Below are 23,267 nucleotides of genomic sequence, written 5' to 3'. Positions count from 1 at the left end.
TGCTTCTTAGAGTCCTCTTGATTATAACATTTCCCCAGACTTTTATGGGTTTTGATGACCTTGACAGTTTTATTTTTTTTGGTTTGTTTTTTGGCCGCACCCTGGAACCCAAGGAGTCCCACTCTGGGCGCCCCCTGCCCGCGCCCCATTTGGCTGTGCCGCCGGCCAGAGAGCCTGGCTAACTGGAGCCTGTCGGGCCTGGGCAGTGTTCCGGGACCCTTAAACTACAGAGGCGGTGACCGAGAGCGTCCCTGTCTGGGAACTGCTAGTTCACCAGGTGAACTACACCAAGAGGCGGCTTGGGCGGTGGCGGGAGGGGGGAGGGGCGCGCGGGAGGGGCGGGGCCGGGCGCCTAAGAGGCGGAGCCCGCCCCTCACAGCAGCTGCCGGCGCCAATGTTCTTACCTGCACCCCTCCGGCGCCTGGGGCTTCGTCGGGCCCAAAGTCTGAGACAGATTAGAGGCGATGGCCATAACCCAGAAGTCGTTTACATCGAGCTGTGGATGTTACCCGCGTTGTTTGGTGAGTAAGCCCAGAGTTCGCTCCCTCTGACATCCTACCCCACGCATCTCGTTCGGTGTCGCCCACGTTCTTGCCCGTGGGTGGTGCCTTAACCTAGTGGCCCCGAGGTTTCCTGAAACCCTAGGCTATCCGTGGGCCAGTCTGGGCGGCCTCTAGCCTGAGGGCCCCTTCCGTCACTTCCCGGTAGTGTGGACCCCTACCCGCTGCTCAGCTCCCCTTCCCCTTCCCAGGCGGGGAAGGCGAACTGCTGGCGGCCTTCCACGAGTGGTTCGGGGTATTACTCGTGATCAGTGCAGTCCCAGGATGCGGAGTCTTGATCTTCATCATTGGACGGCCCTTTTACCAGTATCTTACGATGCTCCTCATTGTGGCCATGTCTTTCCAGCTTCTGATCCGCCGAAATCGAGGTGAGGGGTCTCGGGGGCCCAGGCAGGGAACGCTTCCTTCGCCCAGGGGTCGGGGAAAGTGGGTTTCCGCTCTCTGCATCTTTTTGGCTCACGACAGTTCCTCAGCCTGAGGACCAGGCTCAATTTTGAAAACAATCACAACGTCTAAAATCCCCTGGTGTGGGTCCTGGCTTCTGAGTAGGAAGAGCGGGGTGCGTTTGGGAGTCTGTGGTAGATAGACCCAAGGGTGAAAATCTTATTGTACCCTCCTGCTGAGGATCCTCGGGGAGTCCTCAGTAGCATTTTGAGGGGACGTTTCCGCCGAATCTCTTGTGGGGTTGCCCTACCGCGCTCACATATCCTCCGACGGCGGATTCAAAGCGTAGTCCCTGAACCAATCAGAATCAACATCACCTGGTATTTGTGAAAAATGCAAACGCTGGCGCCCACTCAGACGCCCAGGATCGGAAACTCTGGGGGCCGGACGCAGTAACGTGTGTTTTAATAAGCCCTTCAGGTGATTCTGATACAAGCCAAAGTTTGAAAAGACCATCGCTGTAGGGTCATTTCCACAAAGCCTGCAGCCGACCAGCTGCTTTCTCTTTAGCCAGAGCTCGGACCAGAAGGCTGCTAAATCCTGCGCTGGCCGGGGGACGCTCTGTTTAAGGCTGGAGCCGGTCCGGAATCCCTTAGCCAGATGACTGACTGCGGGCCGGGGATGACACTGTTTGCTGGAGTGCTGACCTGGGGGGTCAGGAGGCTAAGGCCCCATCCACTGTGGTTTGTGCCCTGAAAGATGTGGAGGAGAACGGGTGTGGGGACAGCTGTTCTTAATTTTGTCACGTTCAAGTGATTGCAAGCTCGACCTTTTAAGGAAAGTTTCACTGGTTTTATAATAAATGATCTTCATTGGTTTCGTCTGGGTCAGTGTTCTTTCCAGGTTATGATGGGGAAAAGAAAAATTTTCAAAAATGGGTTTCGGCTGCTTGTGGTGGGGCCCAGTGCGGAATTTCCAGAGGGGCTCCCCTGTCCCCTTCTCTCCCCTGCTATAAGCAAGCTCTCCTTTCCGGTTGTGGGGTTGCTGCCAGAAGTCCAGGTGGTGAGGGCAACCAGTTACTCCTGGGTTTGTGTACCCTGGGCTCTGCAGGCTTTTGCAGGAACAGTTCAGCTGCAGCTGCAGGCTCTTAGAAGCCAGTTTGGAGTGAATGGAAGAACTAAAATGGAAACACACATGGAGCATGTCTGGTAAACTTGTTTGCTAAGCAGAACTGACTGTTCCTGGATGGTTAAGCCTGGATACTTTGTGTTGCTGTGGGGAACAAAGGAATCCTGGGCAAGGGAGAGCTCATTGGGTGAAGAGTGAATTTATAACTTGCTATAGCAAAGGGCAGGATGGTGGGTTGGGAATGCTGGGGGAGGGAAAGGCTGAGCCCAAACACAGGTGGGGATAATAGAAGCCTTCAAGCCCTTGTGAAAGCAAGAGGGATGTAACCCAGAGCCCTGGAGGAGGGCCCAGCCTCTGGAATGAGCTGCCTATGCAGCAGGAGGCTACAGGGTGAAGACTCATCCTAGGGGAGCTTTGTGGAGCCATCAGTTCTGCCTAGAGAGGAAGAATACTCTTATTTATACCTTCCTTGATGTCTGGTTTATGAATGTTAACATTTCTCTTATTAAAAAATACTAAATACTTGTTACTACTTTTATAACTAATAAACCAAAACTTACACTTTTACAAATGTAATTTGCTCAAATTTTTAAGTGATTGGATATATTGAATGAAACTTATAGTTAATTAAGTTAATTAAGTAACAAGATCTAATATGTTAAGATTCTCTTTAAATGCTGAGGACATTTAAAAGTAGCTAAGGGAGGTAGCTCCTGTCCTGGCTCAGCGGTAACAAAACTGACTAGTATCCATGAGGATGTGGATTTGATCCCTGGCTTCTCTCAGTGGGTTAAGGATCTGGTGTTGCCGTGAGCTGTGGTGTAGGTCACAGATGTGGTTTGGATCTGGTGTTGGCTATGGTGTAGGCCAGCAGCTACGGCTCCGATTCCACCCCTACCCTGGGAACTTCCATGTGTGGCAGGTGCAGCCTTAAAAAGCAAAAAAAAAAAAAAAAAAAAAGGCTAAGGGAGTTTCCTGGTGGTCTAGTGGTTAGCAGTTCCACTGCTGCAGCCTGGGCTCAATCCCTGGTCTGAGAACTGAGATTCCCACATCAGGCTGCTTCACACCATGGCCAAAAATAAGTAGCTAAAACATTTAAAAATACACTTGCTAGTATCTAAGAGCTCAAGGGCCAGTTTCTGTTCTCCTTTAGATATATGATATTCTCAATAATCAAAACAACAACATAAGCTAGGTCTTCTGATTGTTCCCTCAAAACCCAGAAACTGGGCAACTTGCTCAAGGTCACACAGGCAGTGAGTGGTAGAGCTGGGATTGGGATCTAGGCTGTCATGTCCCTTTGTCATTATAGGGAATACAAAAAAGATCATAAGTTTCATTAAAACCAGTTAGAGAAATGCTAATATCAGGACTTTGATATTGGCTTCTTCATTATCTCTATACTTATTTTAATACCTGAGTGGGACACAGTTTGTTATCTATATTTCCAGAGTTGCAATAGTAGTACCAGGAAATACATTCATGTTTTCTTTGGGTTTCAGTAACTTTTCAGATCTCAAGAAAAATAAAACCATCCTAAGCCACATACATTGGTGGCTGATGGATTCTGGAAGGAAACTGGATCTGTGAAACCTTAGCCAATCATTAGGCTGAGTACCTTTTCATAGTGAAGTCTAGCAACCCACTCATGTGTCTTCAACTTCACACAGATTTTACTTAACATTGTAGTTTTGAAAATATATAATATGTGCCCATGGTTATATTTAATTTTATTTTAGATTGGAGTATAGTTGATTTATAGTGTTGTGTATGGATGCATTTTAATGTGTGGCAGGATATTTCATACACTGTCCTGTATCTTTTTCTTCTTCCCTTTTTTGGCCATACCCATGGCATATGGAATCCTGAGCCAGAACTTAAGGAGATAGAACTGGTGCTTCCACGGAGAGACAAGGCAAATCATTAACCCACTGCACTGCAGTGGGAACTCCTATAACTTTACTATTTATTTTGAACTTTTTTTTTTTTAGAGCCTCACCTGGGGCACATGGAGTTTCCCAGGCTAGGGGTCAAATTGGAGCTGCTGCTGTTGGCCTCCGCCACAGCCACAGCAATGCCAGATCCAGTCCACATTAGTGAACTGTACCTCCGTCTGTGGCAACGCTGGATCTGTAACCCACTGAGAGAGACCAGGGATCGAACCTGCATCCAAACAGACAACATCTGGTCCTTAACCCGCTGAACCACAGCAGGAACTCCCTACAACGAACAGTCTCAAATACGTTTCTGTATTTATTAACTCGGGCTACTATAACAAAATACCACGGACAGGGCATTTGAACAACCCATTTATTTTCTCTCAGTTCTGGAGGCTTGAAGTCCAAGTTCCTTAAATGCTGAGGACATTTAAAAGTAGCTAAGGGAGGTAGCTACTTTTAAGGGTGGCCTGCAGATGGCTTCTTATTGGGTCCAAATGGCCTCCCCTTGGATGAGCTGAGGTGGAGAGGGGGATGAGAGCATTCTGGGGTCTCTTTTTCTAAGGACAGCAGTCCTGTCAGATCAGGGCTCTGAGGTGATCTCTGGGGTAGGCATGGCCCTTCAGAATTGTCCTGAGTTGGGGTGAATGGTCAAGCCTTTATACCCACACGTGGATCAGGCCCCAGATGAGAGCTGCTCCAGGAAGGGATACGAGCTTGGGGGAAGGGGCTCTCTCCCGGTGAGGAGATTCTCATACCTGGCCTCTGGGAGCTTTCTGGTACCTGTCCTTCCAGCAGCTGAAGGCAGGTCTGGGTGGCACCATTCAGGTCTATTTTTTACCTAAGTGCCGGGAGTAGCACCTGCAGCATCCTTCCTGGAATAAACTTAGAAGAGTAGTGGGATGGGCTGGAGGGTGGGCTGCAACTGACACTCACTGTCTCCCTCTGGTTCTATCCATTTTAGGTCCCCTTACCCTTGTCTGGCACTTCTGCTGGTCTCAGGGTATGACCCTGACCTTCACCCATGAGAGGGCCAGACTCTGGTCATCATACCCTTGTGGGGCCATGTCTGCTGTGCTTTTCCACTGGCCACCAAAAAGGGCAGGGGACACTGAGGCACCACCTAGAACCCTTAAACACACTCTTCCTCACCCTCGCTGTTAGCCCAGGCATCCCTCCTCCTGGTAACCTGGCAACCAGGCTCACTTATGCCGTCCAGATGGACCCAGTGTGCCTGTTGGTCCTTCACACAGTGAACCCAAAGGGCTCAGGTGGCAGCTGCAGCTTTTAGTTCAGGAGAATCACTGTCCTCTGGTGGCGTCCTCCCCACCTTTGTGAACAGGATCAGAGGGCAAGCTTGCAGGGACAGGAAGCACCCATCCCCTATGTGGGTCACTGGGCAGGCCCTTCCTCTTTTCCTCTCTTTGTGCCTCAACCCTGCGCTCTACCTGTCGGTGACAGCGTGCCATATAAATATCACTGATGCAAGTCCTGTTTCCTGGTCTGGTGGGTGGGTAACATGCATTGGAAACAGGCGATGAGGCTTCTGGTTTTCACGCTTATCTTTCAGTTGTGTTAACTGCATTCAGCCTTTCATTGAGATTTTCTAGAGCAGATGTTCTCAGTGTGTGGTCCCCAAAGCAGTATCAATGTCACCTGAGAACTTGTAGCGATGCGATGTCTCAGAATGCACCAGGTAGTGAACAGAAACTCTGGGATTGGGATGCAGTGATCTGTTTAACAAGCCCTGCAGGTGATGCTGATGCATTCTAAAGCTGAGAATTACCCTTCTCAATTAGAACATCAACAAGCTTAACAGTAGCTACTTAATTCTGTTGTCTTAGTTCCTTGACATTATGCACTATCTAAATTGGTTAGTGTCTGCACCCCACCAGCCACCAGTGATAGGGTCCTCATTGCCAGCCAGGCAGTAGAGATCCAGCACCAAAACCCCATCTTATTGCCTACTTTGGGGGGACCACTTCTGACATTGTATCACAGGAAGCAGACTTTGAGATGATCTGGTGTGGGGGATGTTCATTAGGGAGCGCTCTCGGGCTCTGCACCTGCCGAGGGGAGAGGAGGAAGTAGTACTGGGTAGAGGGAGAAGGAGGTCTTAGATCAGGCCAGCTAATAGCATTAGCCAGCTGCCAGGCCTCCCACCTCCACCTGCTCAGGCATGGATGTGGGATGCCCTGGTGAGTGCGGGGACGCCACAGGACGGGGCGGGGCTGCCGCGGGAGGGGCCGGCTGCCTGGAAGAGGGCGGGCCCACAGAGCAGAGCTCGGGTTGGTGGAGGCTGGCGATGGTGCTGACAGCTGAGCGCTTTCTGCCTGATGCTCTCGCCTCAACTGGGGTTCATTCTTGGAGGATGATTGAGTTGACACATTCCAGAACTCAGCATCCCATCTGAAGTTTCTTCTTTCATGGAGGACAAAGGCTTGATAAAATGTCTCTGGCAGAGCCTAGAGAAGTCCGCTTTATGCTGGGCTATTAGTGAGATTAGGCAGTGAAAGCATTGTATAGTTCTTCATGTGTACGTGCTGCTCTTTGTCTCGGGAAGTTCTGCTTGCTTATCCTTGTACTGCTTTAGCAGATAGAAGAGGCATGGCCCTTAGTGCCTTCACCCATACATGAAGTGTTGGTCTTGCAAGTGACACTGAGGGAAGGCAGTGTCATCGTCAGCCTCTTTTCCCTCCTAGTTCTGAATTTCTATGTTCAAGGAAAGAAATTCTCAAGAGCAGAGCGAGAAAGCAGCATAGGTATTATCTAGTTACTACCAATATCATCTCATGTAAACGATACAGAGGGCTTCTATGGACACCCTTTTTGATATATTTCTGTCAGAGTTCTGAATTTATCCACTGGTGTTTTAAAACAAGCTAATGAATTCCTTTAGAACTAAGTGAGGAATAGGGTCTCCTTCTCTGAGGCTTTCTGGGGTGCTCTGGCTTTGGGATAATGCTGGGAGTGGGTGCAGAGTTTTCACTGGCTCCTCACAGGGTCTGTAAATCTCACCTTCTTGAGTAGATGGTTTTGCTGAATCATGTGCATAAATAAGCTCTGATTTTTCCTTTTACCAACAATCTTTATAAATATGGTTATCTACAATAAAATAATTATTTCTTTTTAGGGCTGCACCTGGGGCATGTGGAGGTTCCCAGGCTAGGGATGGAATCAGAGCTGTAGCTGCTGGCCTACATCACAGTCACAGCAACGCCAGATCCGAGCCATCTGCAACCTACACCATAGCTCACAGCAATGCCAGATCCTTAACCCACTGAGTGAGACCAGGGATTGAATCTGCTTCCTCATGGGTGCTAGTCAGATTCATTTCTGCTCCATGAAAAGAACTCCAGGAGGCCTTTCATGTTACTTTTAAAGAACACTGTAAACCAACTATAATGGAAAAAATAAAAATCACTAAGAAAAAAAAATATGAACTAGTTGGACATGTAATTATGATTAAAATCATACTCCACGTGGTGTCTAACTTTGGGATCAGCTCTGGAAACAAGGAATTGATCAAATGTGGAAATGCATAATTCTCTTAAAATAAAAGGAAAAAATCATAATCACACAAAAGGGGACGGAGGCCAAACCATCAGAGTCAATATAGGGTGTTTTGTCAGAGCTTTAAAAAAAGTCAGTAAAAAATAACTAGTTGTTTTTTCTATGGCAAAGCAAGTCCCATGGAAATTTAAAGAGAGGGATGTTTATATAACGTAAAATGACGGAAACAATCCTTCATCAGTATCCTTGAAAAGAAGACAGGAGGGTGGAGGCGCCTCATTTCCCAAGAGAAAGGGCAGCTGTGGAAGTAGACCTGGAGTCTGACACCCCAGCCTGATGGTGCCTCCAGAGCTCCAGACAGGGATGCCTGGGTGGGTGGAGGGAGCTGGGGAGCAAAGTCACTGCTTCCTCCTCATACTGCAGTTATCAGAAAGAATGAAACAAACAAGATAACGTCCAACTCCAAAAAATCAGAGAAAGTAATGTCTTAAGGAAACAACATGGTTAGAGCAGAAACCAGTGGAATGTGAAACACAAATGGGAAAAACAAAACCAAAAGCTGGTTCTTTTTTTCTTTTTTTCTTTGCTTTTTAGGGCTGCATCCATGGCATATGGCGGTTCCCAGGCTAGGGGTCGAATCAGAGCTGTAGCTGGTGGCCTTCACCACAGCCACAGCAACATCATATCTGAGCCAAGCCTGCAATCTATACCACAGCTCATGGCAATGCCAGATCCTTAACCCACTGATCAAGGCCAGGGATCGAACCTGTGTCCTTATGGATGCTAGTCAGTTTCTTTTCCACTGAGCCACGATGGGAACTCCAAAAGCTGGTTCTTTAAAAAGATTAGTAATACTTGAGGCCATACTGATACAAATAAATGACTGAATAAAAGAGAAAGGGAGAATAAGCAAACTTCCCACATGGAAAAATTCCAAATAACTGATGTAGATATTCTGCCATTTAGGAGCTTGGCTGCGTGTAGTGACTGACTTCCAGGACTGTAGTCTGGAAAAGGGCATGTGTGTGTGTTACTCTGCAGTGGAGAAATCTGATATACTATCTTGGCTACGTGGTCAAGGTCAACCTTGAGTGTGAAGTTACGTTGATTGTATGTAACGTTGATGCGATGTGATGAAATGTTGATTGTATATAATGTTGATGTGATGTGATGAAATGGCATGTGACCTCTCTGGCTTATTCCCCTAAACCTATAACACCAGTCTAATCATGAGAAAAACATCAGTGACATGTCAACAGAGGGGTATCTTATAACATACCTGACCAGTACTCCTTAAAAATTGGCAAGGTAATAAAAATAAACTCAGGAGGTACCATTGTGGCTCAGTTGTAATGAACCCAACTAGCATCCATGAGGACATGGGTTCAATCCTTGGCCTTGCTCACTGGATTAAGGATTTGGTCAGGGGGTTGAAGATCAGGTGTTGCTATGAGCTATGGTATAGGTGGCATATGTGGCTTGGATCCTGCATTGTTGTGGCTGTGGTAAAGGCTGGCAGCTATAGCCCTGATTTGACCTGTAGCCTGGGAACTCCCATATGCTGTAGGTACAGCCCTAGAAAGACAATAAATAAAGGAAGGAAGGAAACTAAGTAGACATTTCCAGTACAACACCCAGGAAAAGGATGTTAGGTAGAAACTAAGGAAATCAGAATAAGTGTGGACTTCAGTTCCTAGTAATTATAGATACTGGTTCATCAGTGTGTTAGAAGATAAAATGACATTAACAACAAACTATCAGAAATTAAAGAAATAATCTAACATACAATCAAAAAGAATAAAACACCTAGGCATAACCCTACCTGAGGAGGCAAAACACCTGGACTCTGAAAACTATAAGACACTGATGAAAGTGAAGATGATACAAATAAATGCAAAGATATACCGAGTTCAGAGTGTGAAAAGATTAATATTGTTAAAATGGCCATACCACCCAAGAAAACCTACAGATTTAATACAATCCCTACCAAAATACTCAAGACATTTTTTCACACAACTAGCACAAATAATCCTAAAATTGATATGGAACTGCAAAAGACCCCAAATTGCCAAAGCAATCCTTAGGAAAACAAAGCTGGAGTTATAGCTCTTCCAGACTTCAGACTATACTGCAAAGCTATAGTAATCAGACACATGGATCAATGGAACAGAATAGAGAGCCCAGAAAAAAAACAACAACAACAAAAAAAACAAACAAAAAAAACCCCATGCACCTCTGGCCAAGTACTCTATAAAAAAGGAGGCAAGAATATACAATGGAGAAAAGACAGTCTCTTCAACAGGGGGTACTAGGAAAGCTGGACAGCTACATCTAAACCAGTGAAATTAGAACATTCTCTTATACCACATACAAAAAATAAACTGAAAATGGTTTAAACACCTAAAGACATGAAACCAAAAACTCCTAGAAGAGAAAATAAGCAAGCAGTATTGACGTAAATCACAGCAATGTTTTCTTGGATCAGTTTCCCAAGGCAAGAGAAATAAAAGCAAAAATAAACAAATGGGACCTAATTAAACTTAAAATCTTTTGGAGTTCCTTTTGTGGCTCAGGAGTAAAAAACCTGACTAGTATCCATGAGGATGCAGGTTCAATCCCTGTCCTTGCTTAGTGGGTTAAGGATCTGGCATTGCTGCAAGCTGTGACGTAGGCTGCATCTGCAGCTCTGATTCAGCCCCTGGCCCAGGAACTTCCATGTGCTGCAAGTACAGCTGTAAAACGAAGAATAATCACCTATAATGGAAAAGAATCTGGAAAAATACTGAATCACTATGATGTGTACCTGAAACTAACACAGTGTTATAAATCAGCTATACTTTGGGGTTCCCGTTGTGGCTCAGTGGGTTAAGAACTGGACTAACATCTGTGAAGATGTGGGTTTGATCTCTGGCCTCACTCAGTGGGTTAACAATCTGGCATTGCCATGAGCTGTGGTGTAGGTTGCAGATGTGGCTTGAATGCCGCATTGCTGTGGCTGTGGTGTAAGCTGGCAGCTTCAGCTCTGATTTGGCCCCTGGCCTGGGAACTTCCATATGCCGCAGGTGTGGCTCAAAAACAAATAAAAAATAAGTAAATAAATAAATCAATATACTTTGATGAAAAACGAAAAGAAAGATGGCCCAATAGCAACTCCTTCAGGCTAAGAATATATTAGTCAAATGTTCTGAGAAAACAGCTATCCTGCAACTTTGGTTCCTCATTTTCTAGGAGATGAATATTTAGTTGACCATTCTGATTTAAATAAAATGCAAACAAGAGAAGTTTTCTATTACGTTAATAGACCAGGTGAATACCCAGAATGACAACGACAATATAAGGACAAAAATAAACCTTGTGTCATTAAGAAGAGAAAACAAGAAACCTGAGGTACCAAGAAGGTAGAAAGTGAACATTGCTGTAAAAGTCTGGGCAGCCAAGCATCTCCCCCGACCCTCCCAACCCCCAGGTACTCCCAGGAGGAGGGAGGGGAGGGATGGGGAGAGGCACATCTAGAGAAGATGGGCCAGCAGCTGCAGGGGGACGCGGCCACACCTAATGCTGGTGGTGGTAGAACCCTGAGGTCATGGAGGAAGAGAACATGGCTGAGTGGAAAGAACACCCCTTGTGGTTGGGCCAGCCTATAGGAGCCGCCCTAGATGGAGAGAACCTTCAATCAGAATTCCTAAGGGTCTATCTGATCAGCCAGCCTAAGATGTGGAAGGTTATAACGAAGCTCTCCCCATGTGTCTGCTTGGGCCAGAAGGTAGGTGGCAGCCCTTTGCTGAGGCTCAAGGTGAAGCCTGGCCTTTCTCCCCTAGAATCCTCCAAGGCACCCAACCTAGGTCCAGAAAAGGCTCCTTAACCCCTCCCTGTGCTTCTGGGCTAATGATCAACACCACCCACTCCCCTGAGGGCTGCCTAGACAGGGCCCCTTGCACCTAATACCAGAGGCTTTTTTTTCCTTTTGGCCTCAGGGCCAGGAGTTCCCAGGTGAGTGATCAAACCAACCCTTTACCGGTGGCATCCGGCATCGACCTGAGACCTGAGATGCTACAGTGACAACACTGGATCTTTAACCCACTGTGCCACAGGGAACCCTCAGCCAGAGGCAGTTTTCATTGTTTAAATTCTTTAGGCTGAAAAGAATCTGGGGTCCCAGGTCATCAGTAATGGAAATAGAGAAAAAATATTTCAGTAAGTTTTCCTGATCATTGATATGAAACTTAAGCAGAGATTTTTTTCTGAGCTGTACAGGGACTCATATGTGGTCAAATGGCCATGAAATGGATCTGGTTTTTATTTATTCATACCATTGTTTGCACTAACTAAGGCCAACCAATCCCTGTATTAATCGGTGATCCAGTGTTTAACTGTGCTTTGGGCCTTGGGGGTAAAAGAACATTGAAACATTGTTCCTAATGCCATAAAGGAGCTTATAGCTGAGTGTGAGACACAGTACCATGAAAAGTGACAGGCAGGACACACAGTGTTTGATGTTCCCACATTGCCCTTACCTCATCTGTAAAATGGGCACAATCACATCTGTTTTCATAGGATTTATAGGATTATTATGAAGATCAAGTCGTCAGCCTACACCAACCACACCAAAGCAACCACCAAGCTTCTTTGTTCTTCCCCTTTATAAACTCTGAAACTGACACCCAAGTGGAGGCTGGTCTCCCACTCCCTTGCTGGGTGCTCTGCAATAAACCCCGACTTGGCTGCAAACACCTGCTGTTGGTTTGGCTTTGCTTGCAGCAGTCACACTCCCTTTCAATTTTGGCCACAGGATTGGCCCTCTCAGCCTCCCCTGAGACTAGTGCCGGTGGTTTGCTGGCCTTTGGCTCCAGTGGGGCTTTCCCTTGGCGGAAACCAGAAGCTGCCTGTGTTTCTTTGACCTGGGGATCCAGCCCGGGAGGGAGTTCCCTTCTCGGAGCGCCAGCAACCCTTCTCAATATCTTCGGCCAGTGGTAAAGGAATGGAAGATGGTAAGCAGCTTTTGCTTGACGATGCCGGTGAGAAATCTTTTACCTTTGTAAATATGTACTCTCCACAGGTGCCTCTGGACATCGGAGGAATTGGAGGTTCCACTTAGGATTGTGTTTGGATTGGCTATTTGTTTGAGCATTTGATGTTTTGGTCTTGTTTGTGCTGTGTCTGAAAGGTGCACCATTTGTTAATTGCCATTTTTTTCAATGGCACTCACAATGGGCCCCTGAGGCTCTGTTGCTGGATTTCCATCTCCTGCTGCCAAGACCTCCTGCCACCAAAGCACAAGCATAACCAAGAAGAGAATATTGGGAGGACTGGAGTACTGCAACCGAGGTACCGGCCACCAGTCCAGCCACTTCTGGTGGAGGGAGGACCTGCAGTGGCAGCGGTCCCCACTGCTCCCCCGTGTGGTCGGTCCCAGGCCTTGCTGCCTCCACCTTCAGATGTGCAGCCTGAAACAAGGAGGGAGGTATGGGGTGTGTCTGGATGTGTGTGGGGCGGGAGCTATTCCAGGGCCACCTACTGGGCCCCCTGGAGAACCCCATCCTACATGCTCCCTTCCGGGTGTCAAGCCCTCCTCTTTTTTTTTAGGTCCACACCTGTGGCATGTAGAGGTACCCAGGCTAGGGGTCCAATGGAAGCTACAGCTGCTGGCCTATGCCACAGCAACTCAGGATCCAAGTGGAATCTGCAACATACACCTCAGCTCATGGCAACGCTGGATTCCCCAACCCACTGAGCAAGGCCAGGGATTGAACCCACATCCTCATGGATACTAGTTGGGTTTGTTACCGCTGAGCCACAACAGGAACTCCAAGCCCTCCTCTTAGCTGAGATTTTGAATTAAATTCCACATATAGGAGTTCCCGTCGTGGCGCAGTGGTTAACGAATCCGACTAGGAACCATGAGGTTGCAGGTTCAGTCCCTGCCCTTGCTCAGTGGGTTAAGGATCTGGCGTTGCCATGAGCTGTGGTGTAGGTTGCAGACACGGCTGGGATCCCGAGTTGCTGTGGCTCTGGCGTAGGCCAGTGGCTCCAGCTCCGATTCGACCCCTAGCCTGGGAACCTCCATATGCCGCGGGAGCGGCCCAAAGAAATAGCAAAGCCAAAAAAAAAGAAAAAAAAAAGAAAAAATTCCACATATATGTGATATCATATGCTATTTGTCTTTCCGTTTGACTTACTTCACATAATGTGATAATGTTTAGGTCCATCCATGTTTCTGCAAATGGCATTATTTCATTCTTTTTTATGGCTAATATTCCATCCTACATATATTATATATCTTCTTTATCCATTCCTCTGTCAATGGATATTTAGGTTGCTTCCATGTCTTGGCTATCAATAAAAGTGATACTATGAACATTTGGGTGCATATATCTTTTCAAATTATGGTTTTCTCCAGATATATGCCCAGGAGTGGGATTGCTGGATCATTTATGGTAGTTCTATCCTTAGTTTTCTGAGGAACCTCCATACTGTTCTCCATTGTGGCTACACTAGTTTATATTCCCACTAACAGTGTAGGAGGGTCCCCTTTTCTCCATATCCTTACCAGCTACATATTATTTATAGGCTTTTTGAGAGATGGCTATTCTGACTGGTGAGAGGTAGTACCTCACTGTAGTTTTGATTTTAATTTTTTTAATACTTAGAAAAATTGAGCATTTTTTCATGTACTTTTTTTGCCATCTGTATGTCTTCTTTAGGGAAATTTCTGTTTAGATGTTCTGCTCATTTTTTGATTGGGTTGTTGTTTGTTTGTTTTTAGGGTGACACCCAAGGCATAGGGAAATTCCCAGCCTAGGGGTGGAATCGGAGCTGCAGCTGTAGGCCTACACCACAGTCACACCAGATCCAAGCTGCATCTAGAACCTAAGCCGCAGCTTGCAGCAATGCCAGATCCTTAATACACTGAGTGAGGCCAGGGATTGAACCTACATCCTCATGGGTACTTGTCAGTTTCCTAACCTGATGAACTACAATGGAACTTTGGATTGTTTGTTTTTTTTGATAATAAGCTGCATCAGCTGTTTGTATTTTGGAGATTAATCCCTTGTTGGTTGCATCGTTTCCAAATATTTAACCGTGATTTTAACAAATATTCTAGGAGTTCCCTCTTGGTCTAGTGGTAAAGGATTCAGCATTGTTACTGCCATGTCTCAGGTTCAATCCCTGGCCCAGGAACTTTCACATGCCACAGGCCTGGCCAAAAAAAAAAAAAAAAAAGAAAAAAAAATTCTTTGTCAATTGATGACATTCATTATACACTTTATAAAGTCCTTATTTATGCTCTTATTAATAACTCTCATGGCAACTCTCCTTCCCTTATTTGAGGAAGGAGAGTTCATGATTATTTGACCAATGCTGGGGTACAGTTTTCCCCACTGAAGCTCCTTTGCTTAACATCATTTAATGTTGCATGTTAATGGCCCAAACTTTTCAAGTATTCTGTGCTATCACAGACCTAAACTTGCCACTAGAATGTCACCTCCCAGAAGTTAAATCAGCTCAAATGACAGAATGCTTGTTCCTCTTAACTCGAGCTTGTGAACTAACAAGAGATTAAGAAAACCAAATATTTATATAGGCAGTAGGTAAGCAATTGAAGTGGAAATGGTGAGGATTTTTTTTTTTGGCTTGGTTTGTTTGGGGATTTTTTTGGCCACACCCATAGCATGTAGGAGTGCCTGGGCCAGGGATTGAACTCTCACCACATCAGTGACAATGCTGGATCCTTAACCCACTGAGCCACCAGAGAGCACCTGTGAAGTTTTCTGGTTTTGTTTTTGCTTTTACCTCTTTTGGGAATCTCATTAAAAACTGGCAAGAAATTAAAGAATTTAGAAGCTTTGCTATTACAAAGCAGGTAGCCGTAATTTAACAAAAATGGGGGTTTATTCAAAGTATAGTGACCCAGAATCCTGAGGAAGTACCTGTAGCACTGACCAAAGCAATGATCCCAGTGATGGTTGATAAAGGTATGCTGGCTATTGTTGGCTTATTTTCAGCAAACATGGAGGATAGTTCTGATGGATAGCCAAGGTTCTGATGGTAAATCTTGGTTGATTTTCTGGACCCAAGGAATTCCACCTGATTTCTTCGGTGATGTGGGGCACACATTTCATTGTGGTTGTTACTAAAACACAGCTCCGAGATATCCTTTGTTAAAAAAAGTCACTGCCCCAAATTAAGAAAAACTAGAAAGAAACAATTCTGAAACTAAATTTGGGTATATTTCCTAAGGCTCTTGTACATCTGTGGCCCAGAAATTGTGATTAGCGTTGATAACAATGAGATCAACTCCTCCTGGATCCATAGAGTAATCCATGCATTTAGGAATTCGCTTCTAAATCTGAACTCTCATATTGCAAGCGTATTGCAAGCTAAGTATTACAAAGGGCTCATTTGATGCATCTAGTTTTATCATTAATAGGTATAAGCAATCTTCCCAAATATCTACCTAATCAGCCTCCACATGATTAGAAACTTGGAGATTGAGTCTTTTTTTTTTTTTTTTTTGCTTTTTAGGGCTGCAGGTGTGGCATGTGAAATCTTCCAGGCTAGGGGTCCAGTCAGAGCTACAGCTCCCGGCCTATGCCAGAGCCATAGCAATGTGGAATCTGAGCCTTTTCTGGGACCTATACCACAGCTCATGGCAATGCTGGATCCTTAACCCACTAAGTGAGGCCAGGGATCAAACCTGCATCCTCATGGATCCTAGTGTTGTTTGTTACTGCTGAGCCATGATGGAAACTCCTGAGTATTTTGAGAAACAATAAACTTTCAAACATCAGAAGAAAAACTACCTTTGCCTGAATTGAAAGGGCTTCACTGGGAAACATTAAAGGATCCTTATGTAACCTTTAGAGGTAAATGATCTTTGAAAGAGAACTACCAAACCAGCAACTTCAGATCAAGCCAGTGTTGATGCTGGGGAGAGAGAAATTTCCCCTTCTACCTCTCTTAAGTTCTTTTGTCTGCACTAATAATAAAATCAACACATTTCTTTCTTTCTTTTTCTTTTTTTGGCCACTCCATGGTATATAGAGTTCCCAAGCCAGAGATCAGATCTGAGCCGAAGTTGCAACCTACCCAGATCCTTTAACCCACTGTCCCAGGCCAGGAATTGAACCTGCTAGGGCTACAGAGATGCCACATATCCCATGGCACCACAGTGGGAACTCTCACACAGGACATATTAACATAAGAAAAAGAAACAAATTTTAATTGTGTGCACTGAGATCTCATAGAAATGAGACTTAAGAAGTGCCCAAAGAGGCAGCTTTTATAATTTTTAGACAATAAATGTGTGAGAAGTTGACAGCACAAAGAAACTTTGCTTTGGGTGCTCAAGTAATGAAGAAACTAAAAACAGAGTTTGGGCTTAGGGTAGTAAATTAAAGAATTAACCAAGATATGCTTAGATAGCTGCTTGGGCCCTAGTTCTCTGTCTCTGGCTATAAGGGTGGCTTTCTTCCTCCAGGTGCAGGGAATGAAGATTTCATATGGGAAATTTATTACCTGCTTTCAGGGAGACAGAGAGGAGGATCAAAATGTCCCTCTTGGAGTTCCCATCATGTTTCAGTGGTTAATGAATCCGGCTGGGAACCACCAGGTTGCGGGTTTGATCTCTGGCCTTGTTCAGAGGGTTAAGAATTTGGCATTGCTGTGAGCTGTGGTGTAGGTCGAAGACACGGCTCGGATCCTGCGTTGCTGTGGCTCTGGTGTAGGCCATCAGCTGTAGCTCTGATCGGATCCCTAGCCTGGGAATCTCCATATGCCCCGGATGCGGCCCAGAAAAAGACAAAACAAAACAAAGACAAAAAAAAAGTCCCTCTTGCATCAGCCACTTCTTAAGTTACTTTAATTCAAAATAATCAATGTGCCATTATGGCATATTTTGGCCCGCCCCGAACCTAACAAAAACATGAATAGATAGGGTCAACTCCCAAGACAAAGTATTTTCTGTATCTCAATGCCATCCTTTTTCCACTTTACTCTATTCTTGTTTTGCTCCGGTGCCCCCTAGAGGTGAACTAAAAGGTTTCATGATTTTTTTTCACTACCTTCAGGCACACCTCTGAGATACTGTGGGTTTGGTTCCATTCCAGATTACTGCAATAAAGCAAATATTGCAGTAAAGCAAGTCACATGAACTTTTGGGTTTCTCAATGCATATAACAGTTGTTTACATCCTTAAGTAGTCTATTAAGTATGCAATAGCATTATGTCTAAAAAAAGTTCATACTTGAATTAAAAACACTTTATTGCTGGGAGTTCCCATTGTGGTGCAGTGGAAACAAATCCGACTAGGAACTGTGAGGTTTCAGGTTCGATCCCTGGCCTTGCTCAGTGGGTTAAAGATCCGGCATTGCCGTGAGCTGTGGTGTAGGTTGAAGACGTGGCTCAGATCCCACATTGCTGTGACTGTGGTGTAGGCTGGCAGCATCAACTCCATTAGACCCCTAGCCTGGGAACCTCCATATACCACAGGTGCAGTCCTAAAAAGACAAACAAAACAAAACTTTATTGCTAAAAAAATGCTACTCATCATCTGAATCTTCAAGAAGCAGTAGTCTTTTTGCTAGTAGAGGGTCTTGCCTCCATGTTGATGGCTGCTGACTCATCTGGGCAGTGGTTGCTGAAGGTTGGGGTAGCTGTGGAAATTTCTTGAAATAAGACAACAATGGCGTTTGCCGAATTGACTCTTCCTTTCATGAACAATTTCTCTGTAGCATGCAATGCTATTTGATCACTTCTTACCCACAGAACTTACAAAATTGGAGTCAGTGCTCTCAAACCTTTGGGCTGCTTTATCAACCAAGTTCATGTAACATTTAAAATCTTTCATTGTCATTTCAGCAATCTTCACAGCATCTTCACCAGCAGTAGATTCCAGCTCAAGAAATGATTTTCTTTGCTCATCTATAAGAAGAAACTGCTTTTTAGGGCTGTACCTGTGGCATATGGAAGCTCCCAGGCTAGGGGTCGAATCAGAGCTACAACTGCCAGCCTATATTACGGCCACAACAGTGCCGGATCTGAGCCATTTCAACCTACACCACAGTTCAGGGCAGCGAGACACCAGATCTTTAACTCACTTAGCAAGGCCAGGGATCGAACCTGCGTCCTCATGGTTGCTAGATGGGTTCGTTACCGCTGAGCCACGACAGGAACTCCCAGGCTCCATTTCTGATTCTATTTACCAACCTATTTACAAAAAATAAACTTAATCCTCTGTAGGATTTCTCTGCCACCTGAGGAAAAGCAAAACTGTGTGTGTGGTTTTTTTTTCTTCCCAGATTATAGCTATTGTTCTAAATCCAGCTTATTAGTGGATTTGTCATCTTCCACCTGATTCAACTAATGAAAATTTTCTTTTCTTTTTTAAAATAAGTGCTCCTTTCAACACTCAAAAGGTAGATTTTCTTCCACAGGGAGCTTTTGGAATTTGAATTTCCCTCACAGTATTAATCCTACCTTTCTGTCCTATCAAAACTGGACATTGGGAGTTCCCCTTGTGGCTCAACGGAAACAAATCTGACTGGTATCCATGATGATGTGGGTTCCATCCCTGCCCTTGCTCAGTGGTTTAAGGATCTTGGCGTTGCCATGAGCTGTGGTGTAGGTTGCAGACGTGGCACAGATCCTGTGTTGTTATGGCTGTGGCTGTGACTGACAGCTACAGCTCTGATTGGACCCCTAGCTTGGGAACTCCCACATGCCACATGTGTGGCCCTAAAAAAAAAAAAAAAAAAAAAAAGGAACAACAACAAAAAAACCAACCAGCCAAACAAACAAAAAAACTGGACATTGACTCCAAATAATAACTTCTGCTGACTCATGAAGTGAGTAGAAACAAATATCCCCAATGACTCCCCAGCCTCCACTCAAGGAAGCTTTACATGTTAAGTGACTAATAATTGTTGTTCTTTCATTGTGATCAATGATACTTCTATTCCCCATTGAGACTGTGCAGCACTATGGTGCTACTTTTTTTTTAAATTGAAGTATTATTTGCTTTACATTGTTTTGTTAGTTTCAGGTGTACAGCAGAGATTCAGTTATACATATATATATATATATATATATATTTCAGATTGTTTTCTGTTACAGGTATTACAAGGTATTGAGTAGATTTCCTTATGCTATACAGTAGGTTCTTGTTGGTTATCTATTTTATGTATAGTAATGTGTATCTGTTAATCCTACACTCCTAATTTATCCCCTCCCCTCTTCCCATTTGGTAACTATAAGTTTGTTTTCTATGTCTGTGAGTCTCTTTCCTTTGCAGCCTATTAACAGAATTAATAATCACTTTGTTTCTGTAACTCCTTGTATCCTGTCCAGTCTTAAGTGCTACTCTGCGGTCATAATCTTTTTACTTTTTTATTTTATATGGGAGAATAGCTGACTTACAATGCTGCTTTTAGTTTCAGGTGTACAGCAAAGGGATTCAGTTATACATATACCATGATATTTTTAAATGATTCAGCATCTCATCTTGCAACCAAAGGCACACGAGACTAACTGTAGTGCAGATGCAGATGAAATAACCGTGTTCACCAAATAACCAGGGGATCAATAGATTCTGACAATGGGGATGCTGTGGATCTGAACCCTACAGATCAATGTCCTTTGTTTTTTGTCTTTTTGCCTTTGGCCAAAAAGGGAGACCAAAAAGTGAAAAAGAACCTGGAGCTTGCAGCGGGAAGCTGGCAGATAAACCAAACATAAGCATCTCTGGCTGAATATTTTCACCACTTGAGGCCACTTAGTTACTGTGGTGTAAGTAACCTAGTTACAGAGTAAGACCACTTACTCTGTAACTAGGTTTGAAACCAGACAGAGACAATGACCTTCTGCAATTAAGACCACATGCATCTTGGAGTTCCTGTTGTGGCGCAGAGGAAACAAATCTGACTAGTATCCATGAGGACGTGCATTTGATTCCTGGCCTTGCTTAGTGGGTTAAGGATCTGGCGTTGCTGTGAGCTGTGGTGTAGGTTGCAGACATGGCTCAGATCGGGTGTTGCTGTGGCTGTGGTGTAGGCTAGCAGCTACAGCTCTGATTTGACCCCTAGCCTGGGAACCTCTATATGCTGCAGGTGCGGGTGCAGCCCTAAAAAGACAAAAAACAAACAAAAAAACCCAAAAAACAAAAAAACCCACACAAAAAGACACATGAATTTCCTTGCCTCCTAGACAAAAACTGCCAAGATAACCTCACATTGCTCCATTTTTACAAAACGTCTCTGCTTCTCCAGATGCTCCTCAGCCAAAGCCTCTAATAGGTTCCCTTCATCCCATCCTATAAAGAGGCTGTGTTCATGTGTTGTCTTCAGTTTCTCTCTCTTTCCCCCCATTTTAAGATCCCTTCTGCTCCCACCCATCTGCCCCAGGTCCCTATCCTGTCCCCCCCCCCCCCCACAGGCTGGTCCTTCATGTGTCCCTCATAAGAGGCCACCTGGGCACGGACCTCCCCTGAGTACTAAATGTGCCCACTTTGACCATACATATGTAACTGCTGTTGGCTGGCAGCAGTGCCAAGGTCTGAAGGTTTGTGTTCTCTCCAAAACCCATACGTTGAATTCCAGCCTCCAAAATGATGATGTTAGAGGTGAGGCCTTTGGGAGATCTCCTCCCCATGAATCGATGAGTGTCCTTATAAAGATAGCTTGCCTGCTGCTTCAGCCACGTTAGGACACACACATGCTTTCTTGGACTTCCCAGCGTCCAGAACTGTGAGAAGAAAAGCTTGTTTATATGCCACCATGGTGTTTTGTCACAGCGGTGTGAAAGACTAAAAACAGTGGAGTTCCCGTCGTGGCGCAGTGGTTAACGAATCCGACTAGGAACCATGAGGTTGCGGGTTCGGTCCCTGCCCTTGCTCGGTGGGTTGACGATCCGGCGTTGCCGTGAGCTGTGGTGTAGGTTGCAGACGCGGCTCGGATCCCGCGTTGCTATGGCTCTGGCGTAGGCCAGTGGCTCCAGCTCCGATTAGACCCCTAGCCTGGGAACCTCCATATGCCGCGGGAGCGGCCCAAGAAATAGCAACAACAAAAAAAGACAAAAGACAAAAAACAAAACAAAACAAAAAAACAAAACAGTGCCTGTCCAAATCCAGGGAGGCCCTTTTGGAAACTTCTGCTCCAGGACTTCCCATCCCTGGATGCCTGCCATGCTCCACTCCCAAGAGATGTGCTCAGAGATCTTTTCAAACTAGAAAGAAGATAATTTTGAATTTCTGGGCAGAGGCAAGCAGGATCAGATAATCCAATTTGGCGTGAAGGGATTAGCAGACAATTACTGGGATTGGGTTTTCTGGAGAGAAGGTCTAGGATAGGTCACCCCGCCCTAGGGTGGGGTGGTTTGGAGACCGTATTTAGCTCCGACCCCACGGCCCTTCCTGAATTCTGAAGGGCCTGTTTGGAAAAGTCGCTTGCACTTGCTTCACAATCTTGACAACATGGAGCTCAGGCCGTGGGCCGTACCTGAGGACGTTCACGGTTCTTTTGAAGTGTACATTGAAGAGGACCAGGAGGAGCTCATCTTTGGTGAGTAGCCCTGCCCAGGCTCCTTCTCCTTCTCGTCCCCCGTCCGCCATTTCCACCCCATTGGTCCCAGGTCCCTACCACTCCTACCACTCCCGCCGCCTCTTGCGCTGGTCCTTTACTTACGCTTACGCGTCGCTCCTCTTACGCGTCGCTCCTATTACGTCACTTCTTTTATGCGTCGCTCCTCGCAGGCACCCGGGACGAAGACCTCCACCGCATCGAGGTGCACAGCCAGACCTTCATTCAGCTGGAAAGCGGCTTCCCCGCCGGCCAGACGCGTGTCCTCATCGTTGGACAGCTTAAGTCGTGGCTGTGGCTGTTGTGCATGATCCTGAGCATCACGAGCGAGGACCCCCATAATCAGGCCCGAGGTGGGTGTCAGCTGTGTTGCGGGTGAAGACATGGAGGAGTTGTGACCTCCTGAGTTCCTTAAGCACCGCATGCTTGGCTGGGAATCCAGGCGCTCGCCCGAACTAAGGAGAAGGGAGCCCCTAGAGCCCCAGCATTTTCATTGGTGCGCAGTCGGGGAGTTAGTGGAAGGCAGTGAGAGATGTGGATGGGGCCAGGGAAGGCCTGGGCTGGGGTTTCACCCCTCAGTGTCCCCTTGGGGGCCTGCCATGCCCTACCCTCGGGTCCCAGTGGGGAACCCCATCTCACCCCACACTTTCTCTACAGGCTTCGAGATGCTGCAGCTGGTCCAGAGCCGGCCCCTGACCCCGGACGACCTGGCCGACCCCTACCTGCTGTTACTGGACCTGCTGGCAGAGGCTTCTTAAACTTGGCCCTTACCGACTGTCTGTCTGGTTGTAGATGCCTTTAGATTTCTCTTCGTCGGTAATAAAGGACTTTGCTCCTTTCACTAACCCCTGGCGGCGGCAATTGAGATGTTAATTGAGATGTTAATTGAGATGTGAGCGGCAATTGAGGTGTGAGCAGATGTTTTGGCTTAGGCACTAGTGAGAGAGAGGTGAAAGGGGTTTTGACACAAAATGGACTTTGTTCCTCAAAGGCCTTCTAGGATAAGATAGTGGTCTAACCAGCAAGACCCAATAAAAGTGACCCAATGTGTTTGGTGTGCTGTTCCAGGAGGGGCTTCTGGGCAAGTCCAGAGATCCAGGGAACTGGGTAAACTGCCCTCTGGACATGCAGCCCGGTAAAGGCGAAGGAAACAGAAAACTTCACAAACTGCTTTT

At 45.9% G+C, this 23,267-nt stretch overlaps 1 protein-coding gene across 1 annotated transcript; it reads left to right on the top strand.

The window, feature by feature from the left end:
- Window positions 1–370: 370 nt before the first annotated feature.
- LOC125115828 (KH homology domain-containing protein 1-like) lies at window positions 371–22,944 on the top strand. Its single transcript, XM_047760403.1, has 5 exons — window positions 371–521; window positions 752–928; window positions 21,940–22,074; window positions 22,266–22,445; window positions 22,750–22,944. Exons 1-5 carry the CDS (start codon window positions 395–397, stop codon window positions 22,848–22,850), a joined length of 720 nt encoding a protein of 239 aa, XP_047616359.1. The 5' UTR covers window positions 371–394; the 3' UTR covers window positions 22,851–22,944.
- Window positions 22,945–23,267: the final 323 nt, after the last annotated feature.

This window comes from Phacochoerus africanus, chromosome 2, assembly GCF_016906955.1.
Source record: "Phacochoerus africanus isolate WHEZ1 chromosome 2, ROS_Pafr_v1, whole genome shotgun sequence".
NCBI classification, from domain to species: domain Eukaryota; kingdom Metazoa; phylum Chordata; class Mammalia; order Artiodactyla; family Suidae; genus Phacochoerus; species Phacochoerus africanus.
Note: the sequence above shows the minus strand (reverse complement) of the source record. Positions and strands in the feature narration are given on the sequence as shown.